At 38.9% G+C, this 25,677-nt stretch overlaps 3 protein-coding genes across 5 annotated transcripts in view; all 3 read left to right on the top strand.

The window, feature by feature from the left end:
• Window positions 1-6,306: 6,306 nt before the first annotated feature.
• LOC103988731 (uncharacterized) lies at window positions 6,307-8,886 on the top strand. The gene has a single exon (XM_009407357.3). It carries the CDS (start codon window positions 6,344-6,346, stop codon window positions 8,705-8,707), a length of 2,364 nt encoding a protein of 787 aa, XP_009405632.2. The 5' UTR covers window positions 6,307-6,343; the 3' UTR covers window positions 8,708-8,886.
• A 2,955-nt stretch (window positions 8,887-11,841) lies between these two features.
• Window positions 11,842-13,492, top strand: LOC135639622 (vascular-related unknown protein 4-like). Its single transcript, XM_065153465.1, has 3 exons — window positions 11,842-12,865; window positions 12,964-13,029; window positions 13,116-13,492. The coding sequence occupies exons 1-3, from the start codon at window positions 12,515-12,517 to the stop codon at window positions 13,263-13,265; spliced, it is 567 nt and encodes a 188-aa protein (XP_065009537.1). The 5' UTR covers window positions 11,842-12,514; the 3' UTR covers window positions 13,266-13,492.
• Window positions 13,493-15,651: 2,159 nt separating this feature from the next.
• The window catches only part of LOC103988734 (protein disulfide isomerase-like 5-4), a 35,940-nt gene continuing 25,914 nt past the window's right edge, over window positions 15,652-25,677 (top strand). The window contains exons 1-8 of one of the 3 annotated variants that reach the window (XM_065153941.1): window positions 15,652-15,835; window positions 16,578-16,668; window positions 17,813-17,907; window positions 20,600-20,657; window positions 22,250-22,434; window positions 23,638-23,695; window positions 25,348-25,388; window positions 25,485-25,559. In XM_065153941.1, coding sequence (XP_065010013.1) covers window positions 15,795-15,835; window positions 16,578-16,668; window positions 17,813-17,907; window positions 20,600-20,657; window positions 22,250-22,434; window positions 23,638-23,695; window positions 25,348-25,388; window positions 25,485-25,559 — 644 coding nt within the window. In that variant the 5' untranslated portion in view covers window positions 15,652-15,794. Of the gene's footprint in view, window positions 15,836-16,577; window positions 16,669-17,812; window positions 17,908-20,599; window positions 20,658-21,650; window positions 21,979-22,249; window positions 22,435-23,637; window positions 23,696-25,347; window positions 25,389-25,484; window positions 25,560-25,677 lie in introns of those variants that run through there. The other 2 variants (XM_065153943.1, XM_065153944.1) reach the window with 2 other exon arrangements.

Genomic DNA, 25,677 nt, shown 5'->3' with positions numbered 1-25,677 from the left:
AAGTTCAAGAAGCATTATTGTTGATGGCCTCAAGCATACATTTCTAAGAAAGTGAAGCTCGAACTCCCTAGCGAGCTGAGCAAAGGAACTAATAGAGAGCGACTTTAGATGGGTATACCATTCTTGTGTTGGGCCTCTTAACATAGTCATAAAGGCATGACACATCAAGGCGCCTAAAGTGTCATACAATGATATTTGGGTGCAGAAAGCAGCGATATGATCTAGCAGGTCGATACTACTATTAAAGGCCTCCAATAATGGGAAATGAAAGTTGACTAGGATTGGCTCCTCTTGGATGTCCATGGTGAATGATGACCGACCTAAGATGGGGTTGCCCAACCCTTTCCCCTCTGGATTATTAGAATTCTCATCGCATCTCCTCCAAGCAATGATCCATTTGTTGTAGTTGAATCCTTAGGGAATCATCCATCAAATCTATCAATTGGGTCTAGGATTCAGGTGATGCAGAGTGGTGGTGTGGTGGTCTGTTGAACTCCACGGTTAGAGAGTGGGTGCTCCCTTAATCAGCGGTTTGATGGGTCTTGGGGCACTGTTGAGATGTTGGTATTGTGTTGGGTGGGGGGACCTTGACGAGTGTCAGTGCTGATTACGATTGAGTTGCTAACTATGGTTGAGATGGTGGCATTACTTATTAAGCTAGTTTGGGCAAGGGTAAAGCAATAACTTGCATCATGCTCATTAGCATCTACACCTGCTAAGTGAGGTTCAGGAAAGCCTTGGTAGGGATGAGTAGGTGACTCGAGGTCACCTTTGGTTCATTAAACAAATGCTAGTATCATGTCAGCATTTGCGTCGAGCTGGATGCATCCACATGCGGAAATATTGGCTGTTATCCCCCCCGAGTGAAAGTATTACAAGTCAGGGGCAAGACCTCCTCACTTGGGTGTTCATTAAGAGGGTTGGTAGGCAGACAGTCTTGTGATATTAAGTCCTCCTTCTAGCACTAAAATATTAGGAGAAAATATCCTCTTGATTAGCCCAATGTGGTCTGGACCCGTATGTGTAGGGTTGTTCGAGTTGCCTCCGAGATGGAAACGTCAAGCTTCTTAGGTGCCACATGAACAAAGATCGAGGTCAGGAGAAGTTTTTCATTCTGATCCCTTCGACGCTCAAGTTAGTAACCCAAGGTGTCCAAGTGCGGACTTGAGTAGTTAAAAGAAGTCTATTCAGAAGTTGAGCATGCATACCTAGTCATAAAGGATAAGAAGAAAACTTGTGATTACCTTTCTGGTCATAAAGGGCAAAAAAAAAAGTTTATAATTTCTTTTATGGTCATAAAAGACAAGAAGGGAGCTTACAATTGTTTGCTTTGGATTTTCGTCCATCCGATGGAGGGGTGACCTTTGTCTTTTCCTTCCTCTTTGGGCACAATAATGATATGTCGGATGATAATTAATTAATAATATATCACCTATCAATATATATGTATTTAAAGTTTCTAAGATCTCTTGGAATACTATCATTTATGTTGTTAATTTGATGCATACTATTTGACATTTTGGTTTTTTCAATTTATAGGCCGTATGTAGGGGTAATTACATATTATCTCATATAGTTAAATATGATTAGCATTTCGGTTCCTATACTTTAAAAAGTAGCATTGGGTTCACTATATTTACGAAAATAAAATATTTAACCCTGATTCTCTATCACGCCCCCTCGAATTATCACATTCAAGAGGTGTGAACCTATCTTAAAATCAATAATATTATAATTTAATAATAATCCAAGATTCAATCACACATTTGAGGTCACTAAAAAAACATTTAAATCAAAATTCCTTCTATAATCCATAATTCACACCTGTGTAGTTTAAAATTATATACCACATCACTCACTGAATCATGAAATCTGAAGTCAACTCATCAAGACAATAACCACCTTATAAATCCACAAGTGTGGTATTCTATATAATAAAAAAATCAATATTTATCATATATTCATATTACATAAATGAAACTTAACACTCCAAAATCCTAAACATAAGATGTCCTTTAGATTTCTACAAAACTCATAAGTTCATATTTACCATCAATATTTCATTAGACACCAAGTGTGCTTATATAACAAAAACATATCATCTACTAAAAATTTATCCCAAAATCTTCTAGCTTTCCACTGCCTTAGCCCAATTTAAACATTTTAGTGAGTGATAAGTTATCATAAAAAATTTATATAGCAATAGAGTGAGCATATAAAGCTCAGAAAGTGACTAACATATCCATGGTGAAAGAGGATAATTTCAAACAAATAAGGTACCAAATATAAGGCAAGAATACAAGAGTTCATAGATAACCGCTCAATAGATGCAGAATTACAATATCATTTCATTCGAAACATGTTTTATTCATAATAAGGGAGTAAAGACTAATTGGAGCATTTCAGGGCATATCAATAGTGTATGATATGTTACGGAGCATATCAATAGCATATGAAATATTTTGGAGTGTATCAAGGGCGAAAGGAAAATGTTTCGAAGCATATCAATGGCATATGAAATATTTCGGAGCATATCAATGATGTATGAAATGTTTCGGAACATATCAATGACATATGAAATATTTCGGAGCATATCAATGGCGTATGAAATGTTTCGGAACATATCAATAGCATATAGAATATTTCAAAGTGTATTGATGGCGTATGAATATTTCGGAGGTATAAGAAGTATTTCGGAACATATCAAAGAATAAATAGCTCAAACGTCATATTTGACATTACATTCATTTCATTTTTATCCAAAGCACACATAAAAGCATATAACCAGAGCTATAGATATCATATCAAACATATAGAAGGTGAAATGAGATCCCAAATATAATCTCCCACATTTGGGAGCATCATCCATCTATGTCTGGATGAAGCCATAGGGGGCCGGTAAAGCATCGCCGGCTCTAAGTATACACCATTTACTATTTTTAGCAAAGATCTAGATAATCCCTTTATCATTTTTGGCAAAGGTTTATATAATCCCATAAATACCATAGTACAAAAGGGTATTTTGAACAATAAAATTGACACATATCGGAAACACATGTAGAATAACGAAATGCATGTGCTTATATGAAACATTATGATACAAACATAAACTTTACATAATAGATTTAGGCATGCAAATAATTGTAGGACAAGAGTATACAGGATTTTAAAGTAATAATGTAAAGCTCAACTGAAGTAAGGATTTTAGCATAAATTAATTTCTAAAGAGATGAAACAAGAATAAATGAAATAGACCAAGGCTTGATTATGATAGAACTTGAGGGCACATTGCATGAATTATTTAGATAACCAATTATGCTCCAATTTACACAAATTAGGTATCATTCGAAAGATGTATCAATCTAGTTTTAGATAAATTAAGATTTGTATGAATTGGAGTTTCAAACAAGGAGTTATAAACATTTTAGTAACCAAAGCAAAGAATATTATCTCTATTTTGTAGAATTCATAAAGTTGATTAAAATAGATGCTTAAATAGACATTTATGCTCCAAATCTTTCAAATCAGCTATGCACAGAAAGATTTATGAGTCTAGATTCTAATAAATCATGTTTTGCAAAAATTAGAGTTTTCAATAGAGAGTTATAAGCAAGAGAGTACCGAAAGGTCAAAACCGACAGTTTCTGTTTTACATATTTCATAGGGTTAGTTGAAATAATAGTTTGGATAGGTAATTAGAATCTAAATTTATCGATGTTAGTATCAAAAGAAAGAGCTATTAGTTTATTTTTGGATGAATTTGATTTTTCCTAAATAAAAAATCGGTGTAGAAAGTTACAACTAGAATAATATAGAAATGTCAAATCTCAAAAAATTTTAAATTCATAATTTTATTCCTAAACAATAGAAATATAATGTAGGAAGCTAAAATCTTCTAAAATTTTCAGAATCAAGATAAAATCAGAGATTAAGATTACTATATGAAAGGGTCATAATATTTGTCTTAGAAAAATATGATTCCGAAATACGGGGAATTAATGCGAAACCTCAAGCCAAAGTAAAACTTTTTCAATTCAAGTCAATTCATCTTCCCTTCTCGAGCCTATGTTGGTTGTAGCTCCTTTGTTAAGTTATCATTTAGTTTTCTCCTCTAATTGTATTAGATTTGGCTAATATAAGAATTGTAAAATGGTAAGCATGCATGAAATAATCTTATGTGTCATCCATAGAACAAACATAGGTGACATCATCGTTAAGTTAGCTAGTGATACATATCCTCCATTTTTCTTTTTTAAACTTAATATGAATCTTTCACAAATCATATCAAATTGCTAAGATTTATATTTAGGTCCCTACATTACAAACAAGCCCTTACAAAATTAAAAAAAATGAGGGATGTTATACTCTCCCCTCCTTATGTCATTTATAAACTTCTCGCTTTAACCGATTTCTTCATCCCCTTCTCTTTCCAACCTGCTCGCTCATCGCACTCGCTCATCCACTGATAGGTCCTCCCACTTGTAACCCCTCATTCCCGAAGTTCATCGTTGATCGCTCCACCACATCTAGTTGCAAACTATCACTCTCTGGCAAGAATGCATGGGCCAGGATTCCTAGCACCCTATCGAAGGGCTCGTCGTCATCACGGTTACCACTGTAAAACCCCACCTTAACGTTTGCCGCTAAGTACTTCGTCGACTCACTCATCGCACGGTGGGCGAGCAGGTTGGAAAGAGGAGAGGTGGAAATCGATCAAGATGAGAAGTTCATATAAAATTAATAATTTAAAAAATAATAAAATTATAATTTTTTTGTATCTTTTTGCTCGTGATAGTACGTGCGATTTTTTCCATCGATGAAGTTAACGACGTAGGGAGAATTGGAGTTAAATATTTTACTTTCGTAAATATAAAAAATATAATATTACTTTTAAAGTATAAGGATCGAAATACTAATTATAGTTAATTATAAGGGATAATATGTAATTACCCAGTAAGTATGTATGTTTATATTTATAGGTAGTATTTATGAGATGTGCAGGTACTATATCGATGGACTTCTCGTTCCAATATTAAAACTTAAAATTGAATAGACTATCGGTGGTTGCTATTTTTGATGTCACCAAACTTTGCTAGTTCGATGACATTGTGAAGTTAAGTTGGATGCTTCTTTTATTAAAAAAAAAAAAAAAAAAGGAAAAAAAAGACCCCACTTTAATTTGTATAGGCTAATATGTTCCCAAAAAGACTGGCATCAAAGTTCACCAACCCAAACGCCAACTCATTTGAGCTACGTCCAAAAATTAGTACATAAAAATTACGTCTTGGGAGTGGACACCAACTTGTTGTATACGGAGTCACCGGGTGCAATGTTGCACAAGAGATATTAGATCTTGTGAGTGCATACACAGAAATTTTATTCTAATTTCTTTTTCTTTTTAAAAAGATATATGTATAAATTACAACTAAATCCACACCTAATCAGGATTACTATAACAGTGTCGATCGAACATTGTTGCATTTAGCAAATTTGAAGGGTTGTCATTATCATACCATCTCGTATGCGAACTACGAGTGGGCATAATTTCAGTTTGCATTGGGAGAACATTCGTAACCACGAAACCAAAGTTAGACATCAGACTCATCCTTTTTTTTTTTTTGGCGAATTTTAGGAGCAGAGAAATGTAGTCAGTCGGTTCAGCTACACGGTCCCAAATTCTTCTTCTTTACTGGCAAACCTTTTTGTCTTTAACAAGCTGTCGATATGGTACGCCACTCCTCTCATTTGAAAGGGAGAAAGACGATCCTCGAGATGAGCAATAATTTGAGTAGCACACTCAAGAAGCTAATACCGGCTGAGCAATAATTTTGGCACCCATTTCGCTGATTGCCGTCTCCTCGGCTACCTGTATTGTGATTGGATCCTGTGGGATGCGGGAGCTGCCGCCGCCGCATCGTGTCGACCGACAAACAAAGAGCCTCTTCTCGATTGGTTGGCAGAGCAAATTTTTCGTGGGACTCGAGGGATCGACCAATCAGAGAACGCTTATTCCTGACGATACGAACCCGTTGGGTCAGCAACCAAAATGCCTAGAAAGCATCGTTAACGAACCCCAGTGGCACGAAACGTGCTTGTTCTCTTCATTCGTTGCGACGAAAGGCATCGCTTGTGTCCAAGGAAAAGGTTGTGAAACGTTTCGGTCACAAAATGCAGCACGAATTTTGGCGATTGCGTGAGAACAAGGCAAGCAAGCGCTCAGCTGCTTGTGTGTGTCGCACGTTGAAGGAGCAGTATTTAGAGTTCGATGGCTATATATAAGATAGGAGTCGGTCTGCGGAGGGAGAGAGAAGGTGGAGGAGGAGAAATCATTATCCAGCAGCAAATGCAGCTCGTCCCCGAGAAGTTTAGGAATCTATGGAATGCGGAAGAAATCCGCGTTGTGATCCTCGCCAGTCTCCTACTGCAGATCTTCCTCATCTCCCTCTCCCTCTTGCGCAAGCGGCACCGTAATATGCTGTTGAGCTTCCTCCTGTGGATCTCCTACCTGGGCGCCGACTACGTCGCCATCTTGGCGCTCGGCAACCTCCTCAGCGAGCAGACAGAGGCGAGCGACGCGAACAGAAACGGCCAACTCAGGGCCTTCTGGGCCCCCTTCCTCCTCCTCCACCTCGGCGGCCCCGACACCATCACCTCCTACTCCCTGGAGGACAACGAGCTGTGGTTGCGGCACCTGCTGGGGCTGGTCCTCGAGGTCGTCGTGGCCATCTTGGTGTTCCTCGAGTCGCTGCCGAGCCCCCACCTGTGGAAAGCCGCCATCGTGGTGTTCGCGGCCGGAATCCTCAAGTACGCGGAGCGGACGTGGGCGCTGTGGTCGGCCAGCATGGACCGGCTGAGACAATCCATGTTCACCGATCCGGATCCCGGGCCTAACTACGTCAGGTTCAAGCAGGAGTATCGATCGCGCGAGAGAGCTGGGCTGCAACCGAAAATCGAGATCCTGAAAGAGCGCCCGTCCCTACTTCCCCAAGGCGAAGTGACGGAGATCAGACAGGAACATATCATCCTATGGGGCTACCGCTTCTTCCGGACCTCCAAGCGCCTCGTCGTGGACCTCATGCTCAGCTTCCAGGATCGGATCGACAGCCAGAACTTCTTCTTGCAGCGCAGCGCCAAAGAGGCTTTCCAAGTGGTGGAGGTGGAGCTATCTTTCCTGCACGACATCCTCCACACCAAAGCAACCCATGTCCACACCGTGGGAGGGCGTGTGAGACGCGTCTTCTCACTCACCATGGCAGCCGTCGCCCTGGTGCTCTTCCACCTCAGCGGGAAGCATGGTTTCAACGAAGCTGACGTCATGATAACTTACGTCCTGCTCGTTGCCGCTCTCGGCCTCGAGGCCGTCGCCATCGTCGTGCTCCTAGTCTCCGACTGGACCATCGTGGCGTTGCAGGAGAGAAACAAGTTTGAGCGGCCCTACATAACTTGCCTATCAGAACTCTTAGACAAATTGGCTGGTGCAATCGTTAAATTTCGGGGATGTATTTCCAAAAATTGCGAAAGCTGGTGGTCGAATTCAACGAGGCATTATAGCCTGATCCGCATCTGCCTCAGACGACCGATCCACAAACAGATCCAATGGATCATGGAATCCTTGAGGTTGAAAGAACTGTGGGATATCTGGCAGTACGTGGAACATGACGAAATAAGCGATGATCTGAAGGAGCTCATCTTCCAGCAACTGAAGGACAAGGCCTCCTGCGCGGAGGGAGAGACCACCAGCTACAAGCGAATGCAAGCCTGCAGAGGCGAATGGATCCTTCGAGAAATGGGCTACCCGGAGCTCGAGTGGAGCGTGAAGAAGGAGTTCGATGAGAGCATACTGTTGTGGCACATCGCCACATATCTCTGCTACCAGACTGACCCCACCGCCGTCAAGGTCACAGAGGAGGTGAATCGTCATTCCCGCAAGAAGCAACTGATCAAATGGCTGCGGCACTGCATCGTCCCATGTCTCCGCTGCCGGACTCAGCAGGCCAGCGGCACCGGCGCCTCTAAAGCGAATCCCGATCACCGCGAGCCAAGTAAGAGGATATCGGAATACATGATGTATCTTGTGGTGTTTGAGCCATTCATGCTGCCCGCCGGAATCGGGAAGATCAGGTTCCAAGATACCTGCGCCGAGGCCATGAAATTTTTCAACGACAAAAAGAGCGATATCGAAGAAGCAGAGCGGGTCCTTAACCGGGAACATCTAACAAAAGCAGAAGCTTCCCCGAACCCGACTCCCGGTATAGAACAAGGAGCTTCGGCGACCCCGCCGCGGGATCAGCGAAAGAGGAGGCATCTATCTCCAACGAGGGAAAAGGCAGCTTCTGGTGCGCTGCTGAAGGTGCAAACTACGTTCAAACCCATAGAGGTGAAAGGGGACAGGAGCAAGTCGGTGCTGTTCGATGCATGCACGCTCGCAAAAGAGATAATAGGGGACGATACCAAGGAGAAAAAATCGAAAGGACATTTGGAATTGGAGGAGGCCTGGAAGAAGAAATGGACCATCATCAACGGCGTGTGGGTGGAGATGTTGTGCTTTGCCGCCGGCAAATGCAACCAGTATTTTCATGCCAAGCAGCTGAGCCAGGGCGGCGAGCTTCTCACGCATGTCTGGTTACTGATGATTCACATGGGAATCGCACGCCAATACCGGATCGAAACAGGCCACGCCAGAGCACTACTACTCGTGGACGAGTGATCATAAGAATAATAAGGTTTGTAATCTCTTTTGCATCATTCCTCGCGCTTTCCATCTGTAATGCTGCAGTACTCAGTAACTCCCACCACTCTCTCGGCGCTTTCACCATATATGTGTCGAACCGCTTCAACCCAGGCATGAAAACAGTGGATGTAATACACAGCCATTTGAATAATTTTTTCTTGGTCAATAACTCACCGGAGCAGTCTCATTTTGCACTAACTACTAAATGTTCTCTCTCTTACCAAACGAATCACACATCCATAGGTACCGAAACGATCAACAAGCGTATCATGAGATGTTTGGTTGTTCCTGCTGTGGTTTTCTCTACATCTCTTCTCCGGTATGCATCTTTAATTATACCGTGACTAGCTAGGATCAATTTCCTTCTTCCTCGTATTTAGAAGCCATGACTCGTACTCACGCACATCACCTTGCAACACGAAGAGCAACTGCATGTATTATTACACACCATGTTCTTCTGTTCTCACATTCCTCGACTAGCTAGCTAGGACACACACCTGAATGATCTAGTTATGAACTGGTTTTTGAAGGAACCACTTGGAGCAGACTCGATCTACCACCAGAGGACCGTAACTCTTCTCGGTGGTGTTGTGTGGTCATCAATGCATCCGAGGACCCCTTGCTTGCATTCTTGGACTACAAGTTTTTCTTAGTTCTCATCACCATTAACAGCCGGATCTCTACCGATGGATAAATTACAAAGAGGAATTAATTCTTTTTTAACTACTTCATCAAGGAATAATAGCTATGGAGTGCCATTCTCGTTGCTAATTGTAACCTTCAATGACAAAAAGAGCTTTGTCTTCACAGAAGAAGCCTTCTTGCGGCAAAGGTCAAGTTCGTGCCACAGGGTGGTACTGCTTAGATCTTAAAACTGATGGAATCATTTTCTTGTGGGATATACTGGTGAAGTTTGTGCTGAGAATCGCGGTTGCAAATCTGAAGGACCAACATGTTTATAAGTACTAATAAGATTGGAAAAATGGAGTCCAAATAATTTATTGTGAAATGACAACTCAAGTTTAAAGAACCAATATAAACATTTTTCAGATCATTCAATAATTGACATTGGTTAAAAAAGAGATGGAAATATTTGTTTCTTTGTTTGTCGGTGATGTGTTACTGATACAAAGCGCAGTCAGTCGATAAGATCAATTCTAAATTTGGTCTTTTATTTTTTTTTCCATCTTACAGAAACTGAATACACAGCAATAAGAACTCGGGCAATTGACTAAGAATTGCCAATTTCTTATGGCTTCTAATACATTCATTCATCACTTTCTATAAGAAAAAAAATCATGCAGGAATATATATAACAAATAAAGAAAGCATCTCTTTACTTTTTTTTAAAGTTGAATAGAATTGACTCCATGTATGTTGATTTGCTTAAAGTATAATCAGCACTACAAATTTTTCTTTTGTTTGATTATGCTTCAAGTGTCATAAACTGACTTTTAATTAGAGTATGCTACTAATAGTTTACTCTGTTTAGGTCTAAAAACTTTGCTGATAAATTAAGTAGTGTTATGTCATCAAAGCAAGTACTTTTATCTCACTCTAATCAATTGGGCATGCATACTCATAAAAATATATTAACAATGCTGGTCGTCCAATCAGAGACCAGTGTGCAAGAGTTTTCTTCCCTAAACTGAAGCCAACAGGTTGTTTTAAACCTGTACCTGACATAAAAAAACACGCCTTCAGATTTGGTTTGTGGGCATCAACAAAGAGAAAGGCATGACAATATCATATTGCTCGTCATGCCTCGTAGGGAAGTCAGGCCGGCCTCTTCTTTGGTCTCTCACCTCGACATCCGTTTATTTCATGGTGGACATCTTCTTTTCTTTGAGAGACTTCGTTATGGGACCTCATGCCTCTTTGTCCTGCAATCAACTACTGGTTTTCAAGACACAGAAAGGCATGATCTAGTTTTCAACAGATACAGAAAAATGAACACCCCAAGTGATGTGGCTACAGTCTTTCTGACAAGGTCCTCTTTGTCAGGGATGGAGGCTCAAGAGCAATCCTACAAGCACATTTCGGGAACATGTTTTGCTTCAATGATTGGATGGCACTGTCACAACACCTTGCTTGCAAATTTTCTTCTTCCAGCGGTAGTTTTCTGAACATGTGCACAACTTTCCTGTGAACCTTTTTATCTTCTAAGCAACTCGGAGGGCAAAATCCTAGACACTGATGTTTTAGAAACATTCTTGGATATAAAATTCATGGCATGTCTACTTCTTTTAGCGGTCGTGGTACTGTCACAATACTTGTATCATTTTCTGCCACTGCAACGCTTGCATCTGCAAAAGTAAATCAAGAGGTTGCAATAAACTGAATCTTATTTTCACTAGTTTCAGTTTACTCGAGGATGATCGGTTTCATTCGTTGGTGCTGCCACATTAATCACTGAAAGGACTGGTATCAGTGCACGTTAAAGGCACAACGAAGGTCTAATGTGGCACCCATGCGATGCGTGTTTGGCAACTCGAAAGCCTGCAATAGTCCCCTGAGTATCGTATCAGTGGTGTGTCGTCAGGGTCTCTCTAAAGCCAAAATGGATACACCTGCGTCGGCACATCAATTATTTTCTTGTGCATGAACGAACGCACCTCCTAGCTAAGGGAACATGGGACTGATCGGAGGCATCGAGGGAGGTAAGAGGTGCAGAGTGTCGAGGAGGGGTTGAAATCAGCAAAAGAAAACATTTACTTTGAGAATGAATGAACCAACCAACTGGTCGGAGTATGACCATGGAGAGGTACAAGTTGCATCATCCGCACACTTGGGTTGTAGATTCCGTTCGGCACATCGACATTTGCATTCATATCGATGATTGTTTAGTGATAATCAATGTTTCTCCTAATGCAAACGGCAACATTTCATTCATTAATGTGACAGTGAAGTCAGATTGGCAATCGAGGAGGGGCTTAGGATAATGTCGATACGATAATGTTGAACTGAAGACAGCAATCTCTACCAACCATTGTTTAGTTGTAATCAAATGTGTCTCTTAGACAAGTGGCAACAAAACATACATTAATTTGATGCTGAAATGTTGATGGTTATGATCATGACTCGAAATAGATTAGCTACTACACAAGCAGATCGTGGAATCTTTTGCTAACTGCTCCTGTCTTATTGCTGAATGGCCTCTCCTTTGCACATTCGTCTACTGTGTCCAATCGACTCATACGTGTTCTTTTCTCGGAGGAAATCATAGGAAAAGAAATCTTGAATCGAGCACCTAAGCATGTGGATCGTATACTGTTTATTTAGTTGGCACCGAGGAGAGGGGTGACGAAGATCCGAGTGGCGTTTCTTTCTTGTATAGAAAGAAATATCGTAGAGAAACCTTTTTGGAACAATCTTGGTAGGAGTTGAACTGCTCTTGAGTCACGAATCCAACCTAAACCCTTGAATATAACGGTAAAAACGGTGGCAGGACTGACCAAAGTCATAGGTAACTCTGAGCTCTCGTTCGTGACCGAATGGTGGGTTTTAAGAAGAAGGTCGAGAGATGAGAGTTGGAGTGGGGTTAGGTATGAGAGTTGTAATGTCAAACTCTCTTCTCTTCTTGCATGTCCCACTCCGGCATTTTGCTGGCAACTTGTTGATTCCAAGTCTTTCAACCCTCTCTGCCCCCACGCCAAATATAATACTCTCTCTTCTTCTCTCTCTCTCTATTATCTTTTCCGTTTGCTCTGTCTTTCTTTTGTTCTATATATAACTCTCAGACGTTTTTCCCTACAACAAGCCCACCATCTTCCGTTCTCGAGGATGGAGGAATCAATCAACTCATCCATGAATAGCGCTTCCTGTGCCAAGGATGGCTCAGCTTCTTCTGAAGAGAGTGGCTGGACCTTGTACTTCGAGGAATTCATGGCATCAGAGGAGAGGAAAGCAGCCGGTGGCTTCTCCTCCGGTGTCGTCGGCGGGTTTTCCATCGTCTCTGATGCTGCTTCGTATGTTGCATTCGACCCCTCGTCACCTGGTCTCGAGGTGTCGGAGGAGAAGTACAGGAAGCTGAGCCTGAAGAAGAAGAAGAAGAAGAAGAAGAAGAGGGGGAAGGGGCTACTGGATGATGACTCCTTGGAAGATACTGCTAGCTCACCCGTCAACAGCCCCAAGGTAAGAACAGGCCATATTTTCCACCTTGTTCGAATCCTTGTCTTGAAGGGATTCCTTGGTGTTCCAATAATCTAATGATATTTACATACTTAGAACAGGTTACCGATTTGAATTACGTGACTCTGAACTCAAGCAAGAAAGATGTTTGCAGGGACTCACCTCAGGTGACTTAACCAGCAGCTGTTCTGTCGATTTCAGTTCAAGCAATTTGTCTTAGCTTACCAGGATCTTTCGCCTCTGGATGTTGCAGGAGGATGCTGCCGGGTGTCGGAATGACGCAGAACCGAAGGAAATTGTAGGTGGATCGGATTTTGCCGAGGGGACAAATGAGTATACAGAGCTGAAGAAAAGAGGACTTTGTTTAGTTCCTTTGTCCATGTTAGCAAACTATCTAGGTTAGACTCTTTAGTTCAATTGATAGCACGGAAGAAAAGTCTCCAAAGAAAGAACACTCTTCTCTTTGTTCCTGTAGATATTATGATACAAGGGTGGCCTTGGGGTTCATATATAAAATCTTTGTTACGCAGTAATGTGATGATTGATACTGCTTAGGAATTACCCTGTACATGGCGTAATTTCATCACCTTGTACTCTTCATCTTAATCTAATCGAAACATTGTGCTTAGACTTTCTGGTCTCAATTGATTGATATTGTCTTTTCTCATACCAAACCCATAGTCTGAGAATAAATGAGTTGGTCTGCACTTTTCAAGGTGGGGGCTAAGTTGCCAGGTTTATGTTGTGGAACAGTGCTGTGGTTACACCTAATGACATATCCCAGTCAGCTTCTAACTAGGATGACAGGCATAAGCAATCAAAAAGTATTACAGCTAAAACTGATGTTTCTTAAAACTCATGTGATGACCAGAAACCAATAATCACAATATCTCAGATGCAAAGCACTTTGTTTCGAGCTTGTTTCTGCGAGTCCTCGATCCGGAGATTCCAACCGGAGAAGATGCATCGTATGGTTCTTGACTGCCAAATATGAAAAGGAGGATACGATTCCATCCCATCTTGTCCGACTGAGAACATCAGACAACACACTATTAGTTTACGCAATGCAAGATCGACTCCTGTGATATCCATCGACAACAGAAGAACTGCAATCATATTTTAGTGTGGTGGAGAATATTGGGAAACTCATTCGACAATCACTGTTTACATGATATTTTGCAACACAATGGACATGTTGTTTGCATCTTGTCTTCCTGCAAATACGAGAAGAACATAGAATGTGAAGACCCCTCCTCCATGTGCAGCAGCATTATTGTCAACTCAAAAGTCTACACGCTTAAGTTTCAACTTGAACTACTGATCAAACAAATGCAAAACCATCGAGAAGAACAATCTTCCCACCATCCCATTTTGACTCATAATTTGCTCCCGTGTATTCCATAAGAGTGGCACATGCAAGGCAGTAAGGGGAATAAGCATCAAAGTGAAACACTTAGCGCATTTAATGATATGTACGTTTTGATGTCATCTATTTAGAGATTGATTTATAAGACACACCTAGATTGATGATTTAGAGAGAGAACGATTTAGGGAGAGAATTGAAGGGAAAACTGTAATCCCTCAACTATGTCTGAGAGACATACACCTGTATGTATCCCTAGAGGTCATGTCTATTTATAGATGAGAACAAATGGTATAGAATAAAATATTAAGAGATTTCCTTCCATCAAGGGTATCTCTTAAGGAATTCTACTTTAAGTGGACTTCTATTTTATTGGCTAAAATATTTCATCAGCACTTCCCTACTTTGCATCAGCGCATTCTTGTTTTAAGATTAAGCCTACAATACTAGTAATTCTATCTCTCATGTTCTAATAATTTTTCATTGTATAACCACTCTGACTTGCAATTTCTCAACTATTATTATAAGGGTAATTTCTAAAACCAATCATATGATTCTAAATTCAATCATGCACCTCTCTGATATCAAACAATGGTGGGCTCTATTACTGATTGCTGATGAAAATTTTCATCTCAAAAGAGTCCTTATTATAAAGAAATATCGATTAATGTATAAATAACAATCTTTCTTTTGGTATTTTACCAGAAAACTTTATAATAATAGATTTTTATCGGATGATTCCCCTTATATTCGTTTTTATGTTGGGGCACTTTTTTTTTTGTTTTCCAAATTGGACGAAAATATTCTCAAAAACATTTACTAAAATATTTTAATCATACATTCTATTCAAATTAAAAAAATAATAAAAAAATGATACCAATCATCTTAGAAACATTAGGACATGACTTTAAGATGATTAATAATTTTTATTTTAAAAATTTTATAATAATCAAATATCAAAATTAAGGATTTTTTTTAATAACATCTATGATCAAATCATTTAGGTAAAAATATAGAGGATTTTTTCGTCCAAAAAAAAAAAAAGGGATACCACATGGAAGGCATCATCCAGTAAAAAACTAATATTATAAACATTTTCAGATAAAATGTCTATTTTTTAATTACTCAAGACTTTATTTCACCTATTTATGCATTGATGATGAACTCCACAAATGTAAAAGTTTATCGTCAATAGTTCCACATATTTATAGACTTCGATCTACACAACTTTGCATTTTCCTTGAAAATTCCTATTTTAAAATTCGAAGATTTTTTTATTTAATGTGTCGTCAGACGCTGAAATATTAACTGCGAATAAACAAAAATCCATTGACCTTTTCCTTTTTATTATATATATATATATATATATATATATATATATAATTTTCTTGATGGATTGGGTTCTTATTCGAGGGTAAAAGTAATTGGTAATACGAGGGTTATCGAAACTTAAAAGCGGAAGGGAGAAAGACGGAGCCTCCTCTTTCTCGTTCTCGCCCTCACTTCATTTCGGATTAAGATCTGAAAACCCTAATTGATTTGACGAGGAATCTCCCAGTTTCGGGAGCCATGATCTCCGCAAGCAAGCTCAAGTCCGTAGATTTCTACAGGTTTGATCCTATGGTTACGCACCGATTCCTCCCCAAGATCCCCTCTTCCTTCTGCAACAATGCTGTTTCTTGCGGACGGACGCTTGTCCTAATCCCGTGACTCCTTTCTTGTTGTTTCCAGTAGATGTTCCTTCGGTTTGGGATGATAGATTGGACAGATGAAGGTGGAATCCTGGACGTTTCTAATTGTTTTTTCCGTTAGTTCTGTTGTTTCTTCAGTCTTGGTTCACTGGAATGACGATTGGTGAAGGGAAAGTGGAATCTTCGACATTTCTAGTTGATTTTTCGTTAGTTCTGTTGTTTCTTGATCGTTGTCGCAGCTATCTGAGGATAAATTGGGGAATGCTAGTGCTTCTTTGCTGATTCCAATCCCTAAATTTTGCTAGGAGAGTGAAATATGAACCGTGTCGCGTGACATGTTAGATTGATGAACTAATACAACTTTTGTGTTTTCATCCATGTCCTTGATCCCTTTATGGATTTTTATTTGTGATGAAGAGTCAGTACATACTTTCTAAGAAAGTAGACGTCATTCCCAATTCAGGTTATAAATTAAATTTACATACTGGTGTAAAAGAAACGACCTTGTGATGAAGATGATACAGTTTGAGACGCATCTGAACCATATATTTATGGCTTCACAATGAATCATTTTTTCAAACCAGGAAATATTATTTTTAGAGAACAACTGCAAAGCTACTTTGCTACTTGTTGTCAACTAATGCTTCTTTTTCAATTACAGGAAAATACCTCGAGATTTGACTGAGGCATCACTTTCAGGTGCAGGATTATCTATCATAGCAGCATTCGCCATGATGTTTTTGTTTGGAATGGTTTGTCCTTTTCCTTTTTCTGTTTACTCATTTACATGATTGTCTGGAAGAAGAGAAAAGATATGAAAGAGCATGTATTTACACCCAGCCCCTTGCAGTCATTGGCGGTTTAGGATGTATTTATACACAACCACCTACCATGTCGACGTTATGCCTGCTTATGTGGCCTAACCACATGCTAATGTGACATAACATCTGTTGACATTGCTCAACCACCTGCTAAGGTGATGTAGCCTCTGCTGATGTGGCTCAACTGTTAACCAAACACAGCTCAAGTGCTCCCTATGTGACTTACACGTCGTAATCAACCTGCTGATGTGGTGACCTTCGCCGCTGAGGTGGAGGTGTCCACATGTCAGTCTTGGGATGGTTCATTTTGTCCCCTATCAATGATCTCTTCATATTTTGTAATAGAAGGATAGAAGACTGTTAGGTGCCCTTATGACTAGGGATGACAGTCGGTTGGTAATTGGAAATTTCACCAAAAGTTTAGCCTGATACAAGTACCTACCTTCCTATCTGAACCCATCCTAAACTCAATTAAAGAGTACATAACCCAAGTTTAAGTGGGTTGGGTAGACCTGCGTATCTGTGAAAAATGTGTCACCATACATAGTTCACACTATGAATGAACATGGTAGGGTATGGCACATGAATTGACTAACCACCTAGTTATGCCAACTCATACCCAAACTCAACTTAAGTACCTCCTTCGCCATCCTAGTTTGTCTCTAACCCAATTAAATTATATTGGAACCTGGTTTAAGTGTCAGATATGCCTAGGTCCTACAAAAAGCCTATCCCACTGTCATCTTTATTTACGAGATTCCATGTTTTGGTGTAATATCTGAAGCGAGAATTTCTCTATGAAATTTTACCCTTTTTGGTTGTGATTAGCCATCTTAACATAAGGGCTCTTGCTACAGTGGATAGTTTATAAGGATCTTAGCACAATCCACAAAAAATTCTTTTATTGTGCTTTAAGTTCCCACATGAACAATGGGAGCTATCTTTAAATTCAGTCTTTTGGTTGAAAAAAAATCAAAACTTTGATCCACTTCATCTTCTTAGCAAACAATAATTCCTATGTCATACTTATGGATATTTGCTTGTCATAGCTGTGGCTCAATTTTTTGTTTTTCAGGAGTTGAACAACTATTTGACAGTGAGCACATTGACATCTATAATTGTTGATAGGAGTTCGGATGGGGAGTTCTTGCGCATTGATTTTAACATAAGGTTGAATGGCGCCGTTCATCTTTTCTGAAATTTATCTTGTGAATGATTTGAAACTGCTACCATGATCTACAGATATATGCTTGCTAACACTTTTTTATGCTGTATGCCTACTTTCTCCCTTTCTGCATTAAACATCCATCTTTTAGATATGTGCTAACGGGGATTCTGATATCTAAGTTCTTTAAAAACCAACAGTTTATCTTTAAAGCTACTACTGTTGGGAGATTGTGATTTATGAGACCTTTAACAATTTGGCCAGTGTTGTACTTAAGCTACTATTGCTTGAAGTGTTAAGCCCTCGGTATCAAAAAGTTGGGAGTTCCATACACCTTCAAGATTATGTACAAGTGTCATAACAAAATAACACATCTTTAAAGACTCTCAACTTTGTTTTTGTCAATGTGCTACAAATGTGAATGGTAACTGTACCATCTAGTTTAACATATAATCTCTGGTTATCAAACACATCACGTGAACACAAACTTTGGAAGTAGGGGTAGGACACAACATGACATGGACAAAATTGTGAACAGAATATGATATTTATATGTAGTTTTATGTTTCGGGAAGGTTTTTATTAGTAAAGACATGAAAAAAAAAACATAATGAAAAGTCATTCACATCAATGATAGTCACATCATGCAGTTGGCACACCTCTGTGCTAACGAACATAGGCCAAATTTTGGTTTTTTTATCCAGACACTTATAGTATTGGTGTGGTGGAGGAGGAAGAAGGAAAGACGAAGAGCAAGAGGAAGAGGAGAAGAGACATACCTGAGAAGTGATTAGGGCGAAGATCGTGCGTGGCGGTGTCCAGTGAGGTCGTAGCAAGCAGAGGTCGCTGGTAGCGAAGGCATCGATCATGGTGGGAAGACAGAGGTGAGAAGTCGCAGTGAGAAGTTGCAGCATCGATCGTGGCTGCATGAGAAGCGGAGGCAGCACGAAAGGGGGGATTTAAGGTTTCCCACTTTCCCTTTTATATTGGCAGACTGGACTGGGGTGGGTCCACATATCGGTTAATGCTTGGAACGATATGTGCCGCCTGTTTCGTACCGGTCCATGTGAAATGGAAGTCCTTGGTTCTCACCAATCATCATGACATGATATGCTTCATTACCTACACTTTCAAATTGGCTTTGTAGCTGTTGATTTATGTCATTAGTAAATTAAAGGCCAAAGTACATGTTGCCGCAATGGAATCCTATTATATATGCAAAAAAGGTGCCAATCCTGCAAATTATATTAATCAACAGTGGCATCGAAATTATGTTTTAAAGTTTTGGTAGCAGTACCATACCGATCCCTGGCTTGACTAGTATGGGTTTAGTACCGACAATACCAACACATGGTACCCAACAATATTATTGATCGACACCAAGAAGGCGGGAGGAGGAGGAGTAGGAGAAAAAGAGAAGGAGAAGTACCTGTGAGTGGATGAGCGAGCAGCGGGTGGCACAAGGTACCTACCGAATGGGGATTCCTTGGGAGGGAGGGAGGGGGGAGGGGAGGTTTATGTAGGTCACTGAGAGATAATCTGTGAATTGGACTGGGCAAAAAGCCTGGTTTGCATCTTGGTTCCGGACAGTATTTTGGACTATGATCAAGACAGAGTGCAAGATGTTTCATCGTTAATAATTTGATGACTATCAAAAAAGAGAAAAGAAAATGTCTCACAACTCATCTTAAAGGAGACAAACATAAAAAGGCCTTTAACTTGATGATCCAGCTCGGTGGCCTAAGTCTCATCATTGTTGTCTTCATCATCATACCTATAATCGAAATTATGTCAGGTGTAGATGCACATCAATGATTAGAGATGAGTAAATTGGATGGATGGGCCGCATCGAGGATGACTTCATGCATCGTGTCCAGAGAGGAGGGGGGGGGGGGGGGGGGGGGGGGAAGGTTTATGTAGGTCACTGAGAGATAATCTGTGAATTGGACTGGGCAAAAAGCCTGGTTTGCATCTTGGTTCCGGACAGTATTTTGGACTATGATCAAGACAGAGTGTGCAAGATGTTTCATCCTTAATAATTTGATGACTATCAAAAAAGAGAAAAGAAAATGTCTCACAACTCATCTTAAAGGAGACAAACATAAAAAGTCCTTTAACTTGATGATCCAGCTCGGTGGCCTAAGTCTCATCATTGTTGTCTTCATCATCATACCTATAATCGAAATTATGTCAGGTGTCATCAATGATTAGAGATGAGTAAATTGGATGGATGGACCGCATCGAGGATGACTTCATGCATCATGTCCAGAGATCATTGGCAGTTCTAGTTTACTTTCTTGAGTACTAAGGACACAAGATAATAGTCAAAACATTAACTCCTCTGAACTCATAAACATTTGCTACAATTTTAAATAATTTACTCGATAATATAGAAATTTATTCTTTTTATAGTATATAAGTTGAAAACATGGTGCTATTATTTTCTAGATGGTGCTATATAAGTTCATCTTATTATTTTTTTCTAGATGGTGCTATAACATGGTGCTTTGCTTCTTCTGTGTCAAATATCTGGAACATTGCCTATCTGTTAATTTGAGATTTGATGTGTCGTACTTGCTATGGTTAATGCAAATGGACTTTATCTATCGTCACTATAGGTGTTTGAGCTTTTTTTTGTTGCTATAGAATCATATTTCTTGGATATTCTGACTGTTTACATGTGCAATTTATTTGTAGTTTCCCGGCATTATCATGTGAATTTGCATCAGTTGATGTGAGTGATGTACTTGGAACTGTAAGTTTCAATCTTTATCATTGACTATCATTTCTTCTATGGATGCCTTTTTTTATTATGTATTTTGCAACCCCTGTACATCTAGTAGATCCTTCTCTAGTTTATGAACTAATCATGGCACAATGTGCAGCATCATCATCATGCTTGAATGTGTTGGATCAGATGACAAATTTAATAATTCAACTTAGTATGTGATATTCGAAATAATAATATACATAATATAATAAATAAATTGAATATGATAAATAAATTATACAATAAATGTCAAATGTCTATGATGATCATGACCTTTTCTAGACAATCTTACAATTGAATCCATGACAGAACTTATATTATGTATCAATCTTAAAAATGTTTTTATCTGAAATGAAGTTCTATGCAGAGCAATGTTATTGTGCCAGCATATGATTAGACATAATTATACTTAGATCAGATCCGTCTAGACGTAGCTTGACCAGTTTCCTAAAAACTCTTGGTTGAACCTAATCAATTTAATATGATGATTAGTTATGTGTTATCCATAGCTATGGGTTCATGTAGTCAACCAGCAAAAGATCCATGTAGCCGACCTAAATAATTAGAAGTTTACGGCTTTGTTGTTGTTGTTTTAGCTATGGGTTATCCACAATAGGTTTTGGCATATTACAAGTTATGGGATAATGGATTGTGAGTTATGGAGTCGAGAATCTGGATCTGATCAAGATCCATAAGTTAGTGGACTCCAATTTGCAACTAAATGGATTCATGTCTGATCCTGCTCACATTTACAACTTCAAAAATTATAAACATTTTATTCTTTCATTTTTTCCTTTTTTCATTCAGTATTACTCTCTTCCCATGCTTAGCTAACATGCCATTGCCATGGTCCCCCTTCACCCTAGTAATGACAACTATGGATCTTGGTTCATTATTTGCATGAGGAATTACAAGATGAGGAGTTGATCCCTAATGTAGATGATGGCTCTCAGTGATGATCACTAACAATGGTTACAGCCTTGCAGGTGATATTTGGTGACGGATGCATCTTGTCATCGAGTCTTCATTTCTCGACAACGATCACAACAATGATGTAATGTTGATGTGAATAATGTGTGTTGCCTATGAATAGGTCATTAAGGGATCGGGGCCATATTGGACTTGTAGCCCTCTAAAATCAGGTCCAATGGGCTCAACAATATGTAAGGGGCTATAGCAGTTTGAGACCATGAATCTATATCACTATGACAGTATTTGGAACTTAGCCAAAAGAGGTGATTCCACCCTTATTCATATCTTGACTTTAGAGATCCACCAACTAATTGACAGGCTTTGGAAGAGAAGGGTAAATGTTTACAGAACTCGTTCACTATATTTTTCTACACTAAAGTTGTGGTTATGGGCTTTTTTCTTTTTCTTGCTTTTGTTATAAAGCTAGCAGAACAATGTACATTATTATATTAAATGTTTCAATATGTATCTGTTATTTTTATCTGACATCTGACATGTTCTACTTTGATTTCCTCTAGTTACAAAGTGAGCTTCAATAGCTTTACCTGGGATATTTTTGTATTTCAATTTGGATTTAATTGCAATCCACATTCAACAATTTGCAGAACAGGTTAAATATTACAAAAACAGTTCGAAAGTTTTCGATAGATCTGAATCTAATTCCAACCGGATCCGAGTTTCACTCTGGACCGATTCCAAAAGTTAGTAAACATGGAGATGATTCTGAAGAAGAATACCTTGATGGTTCAGATTATTTGACTGCTGAGAATTTTGAGAAATATGCACATCGGTAAGTATTTAATCTTAAATTGATTAAATAATTATATATACCTGATATTATTTTGATTCATTTGTAGCATCAGTATCCTCTATACAATGGCTGCATGATACTTAAGTTATTCTTATTACTTACAGATACAGGAGGTGGGATTTGCAATTTTACCATTCTATTTTTGCTTTAAGCTCAGGAGTCACTTGATTCTGGAGTCATAATGGCTAGGACCAGAGGGAAACCTATATTGAATACTTTGAAGCCAGCCAGTGTGATCTTATCTGAAAACACTTGTTGTAGTTTTTCTAGGAAAGAGTAAAGCTCTTATTTGAGCAAACTTAACTGCACAAGGTTAACTCGTTTGCTTGTCGAAATTTTAAGTTGATTCAAACCTAATCACTTAAAGCAGCAATCTGACTCTGGATTAGAGAGTATGGATTTTTTTTACTGAACAATTCATGTATTTGTGTTTTATAAATTTCTAGACATAGAGTTGGTTGATTATTATTGACAGGATTACAGCTGAAATCCATCTGAGATGTACATTGTTTTTTTCCCCTGTATGATTGCCTATCCTGAGGACAGCCATTAGGTGTAAGACAGTTTGGCTGAAGCTTGAACATGGAGACCAATGAGATGAGGGCTGACATAATAGCTAGGTTCAAACATTCTCTTGATGACATAAAAAATCAGCTAAGAGGTTGAATATACAAGTCATTGCTTTTCTAGAGAAGAGTTATCAACACCCAAAACTTAGGATTTTAGCTAAAAGCTGGAAGTAGTTGGACCAGTTGGCTGGTGTTTACCTATTCAATTAGTTAAACGAATGTGGACTGAGCGATTCCGGTTGGTCCAATCTGGAACAAGGGTTATATCTAGGTAACTCTAATGAGTCAGTCTTCCTGTCTGCTTATAATAGTTAGATATGGGGATACTAGATGGTAAACCTACCACTTGGTATCCTTATTATTCTATTTTTTTTAGCTATCTTCCTTTTTTTTTCTAGAAAAATCTTTATTCCCATGTCCTCTCTTGCTCTTGCTCCCATTCTATTCCTCCCTGCTGCCTAGTCCCTACCGCTCCATTGCTGCCCTTTGATATTCTATCATGGTACATGATCATAGCCTCTTTTTTATGACACATTTGGTAGGAGCATGCCCATCTATTAGTTATTACCAATAGCAATTTCCTTATACACATTTGTTAATAATTTTTTTGCAGGTATTCGATCCTAGTTGTTAATTTCTTTGCATCATGGTGTTATTGGAGCAATCGCTTGGTAATGCTGCCTTGTCTAGCCTTGCACGAGATATATGATGTTAAATGTTAATGTTTTTTATGTTATATAGTGTGTTGGACATATATTTGATATAGTATTTATGAAAAGCTACTTCTACATCCATCAGATTATGTATTCTTGTCTGTTACAAAGCTTCATGCTATGTTGACACAAGTGGTCATTGTATAATATGGGGAGAATATAATAGTGAGAGAGAGAGGGAGGGAGCAAACAATAAAAAAGAAAAAAAACATAAAAACAATAGTTAACTTTTTTAAAATTTTTATAATCAGCCTTGAAGTCCAGACATTTTGAGAGTTTAGTAGAGATGATCCCACTACCATAGTGATGTAGTGTTGTTCAATTAGAGAGCAGTTGGACATATTCATGTAGCTTGAAGCTAGTTCACTCTTTTATGTTCTCTTATCCAGTGAACTTTGCCTTTTCTTTTTCTCGTTTTTCGTGTTGGAACCCCATTTCAACAGGTGTTATTTGCTGATGGCACCTACTGATTTGGATGTGAATTGACACATCCATGTTGTAGAATTTTGATCTTTGAGTTTTAGTTTTTTACTTGCCATATTCATGACAGATATAAGTAGATTGAACATGAAAACTCGAAGAGGCATCCATGAAATTATCACTGCACTTGCTTTCTTGTTTTTGACAACAAATACATACTACTACTTTGGAAAAAACTAAAGAGATTATAATTAAAGAAGGTGCTACAATCTCCTTTGCTACTATTTCGAAAGTAAATAGCAAAATTACCTAAGCTCAAGTTCATAGTAATATGCTCATCAGACCTTACAATTTAAGTTTTAACCCACATCTGATATGGAATTAAATCAGGGTGTTCAAACTTGCAATTTTCTTTATTTAAGGGCTTGACATCATCGTTAAGGTCCAACATAACCCAGAATCAGACCTTAGCATGGTGCATGTGAGAATTAGCCCAGCGGTGGCTCCACTTTATGTCATGCCCTCCGGCCTCGTCCACGGATAACCCTTTTCTTCTCAAGCCTCTCAAAAAATGGTGTACCCATTACACGAGGCTCTCGCCAATGCGATGTTTAAGGAGGGGCAATGTACATAGCCTTACCTTTAAATATTTAAGAGGTTGTTTTCGTAACTTGAACCTTGGTCTCTCAGGTTGCACAGGAGCAACCAAAATGAAACTTGAACATGTGAACAAAAATGAAGAGACCTAGTTTTCTCGGAAAAAATTGTCATGTGGAAGTGAGTTCTATATTTACAGCTTGTCCTCTTACTGTGCTGTTGACTTGTGAATCATGTGTCATCAAAATGGAGCATGCTTATAGGAACACTTCCATAATTTAGTGACATTTCCTAGCTGATCAAATAAAAAGCTCTGGTTGATTAAGTTGTAGCCGTTATCATCCTTATTTATAAATAAGCTGAATCCAGTATATGAACATATCCTTAATATTTGTGTTTCATGTACTGCCCCCAAAACTTTTAGTAATTGGGTCCCACATGAGTTACTCATTTTCCTGATGGCGCAACGTTTGAGAGTTACATTTTTAACTTTTTCTGACTAGCCATTATTTATGATGACATGTTTCTTTAATGAATGCTTTGAAAGGGTTGTATTCATTTTCAATCATTGTATGTTTCATCATTTGTTTTAGAAACCATCATGGGAGAGAGCAGCTAAAATAATAAAGGAGAGGTATTGTTTTCAGCTATATCCTATTCCATTTTGCTTATTCTTTTGTTCTATTCTTGAGAGTTATTCTTTTTTCCCATTGAATATTTGTATCTTCAGATATGATCCCGAAATCGATGGACGGATTTTGTTGGGAAAAGTTGATTGCACTCGAGAAGGAGAACTATGCAGAAGGTACTTTCCATGGTAGCAACTTCTCTTTTTTAAACTTTATCATGTTAATTAAATTTAGTTATAAGTTTTAAATGCAGTAAGCTTTTGTATTATGCTGCTAACCACTTGAGGTAGTAGA

Source organism: Musa acuminata, chromosome BXJ3-6, assembly GCF_036884655.1.
Source record: "Musa acuminata AAA Group cultivar baxijiao chromosome BXJ3-6, Cavendish_Baxijiao_AAA, whole genome shotgun sequence".
Classification (NCBI taxonomy): domain Eukaryota; kingdom Viridiplantae; phylum Streptophyta; class Magnoliopsida; order Zingiberales; family Musaceae; genus Musa; species Musa acuminata.
This window is presented reverse-complemented; position numbering and strand designations above follow the sequence as displayed.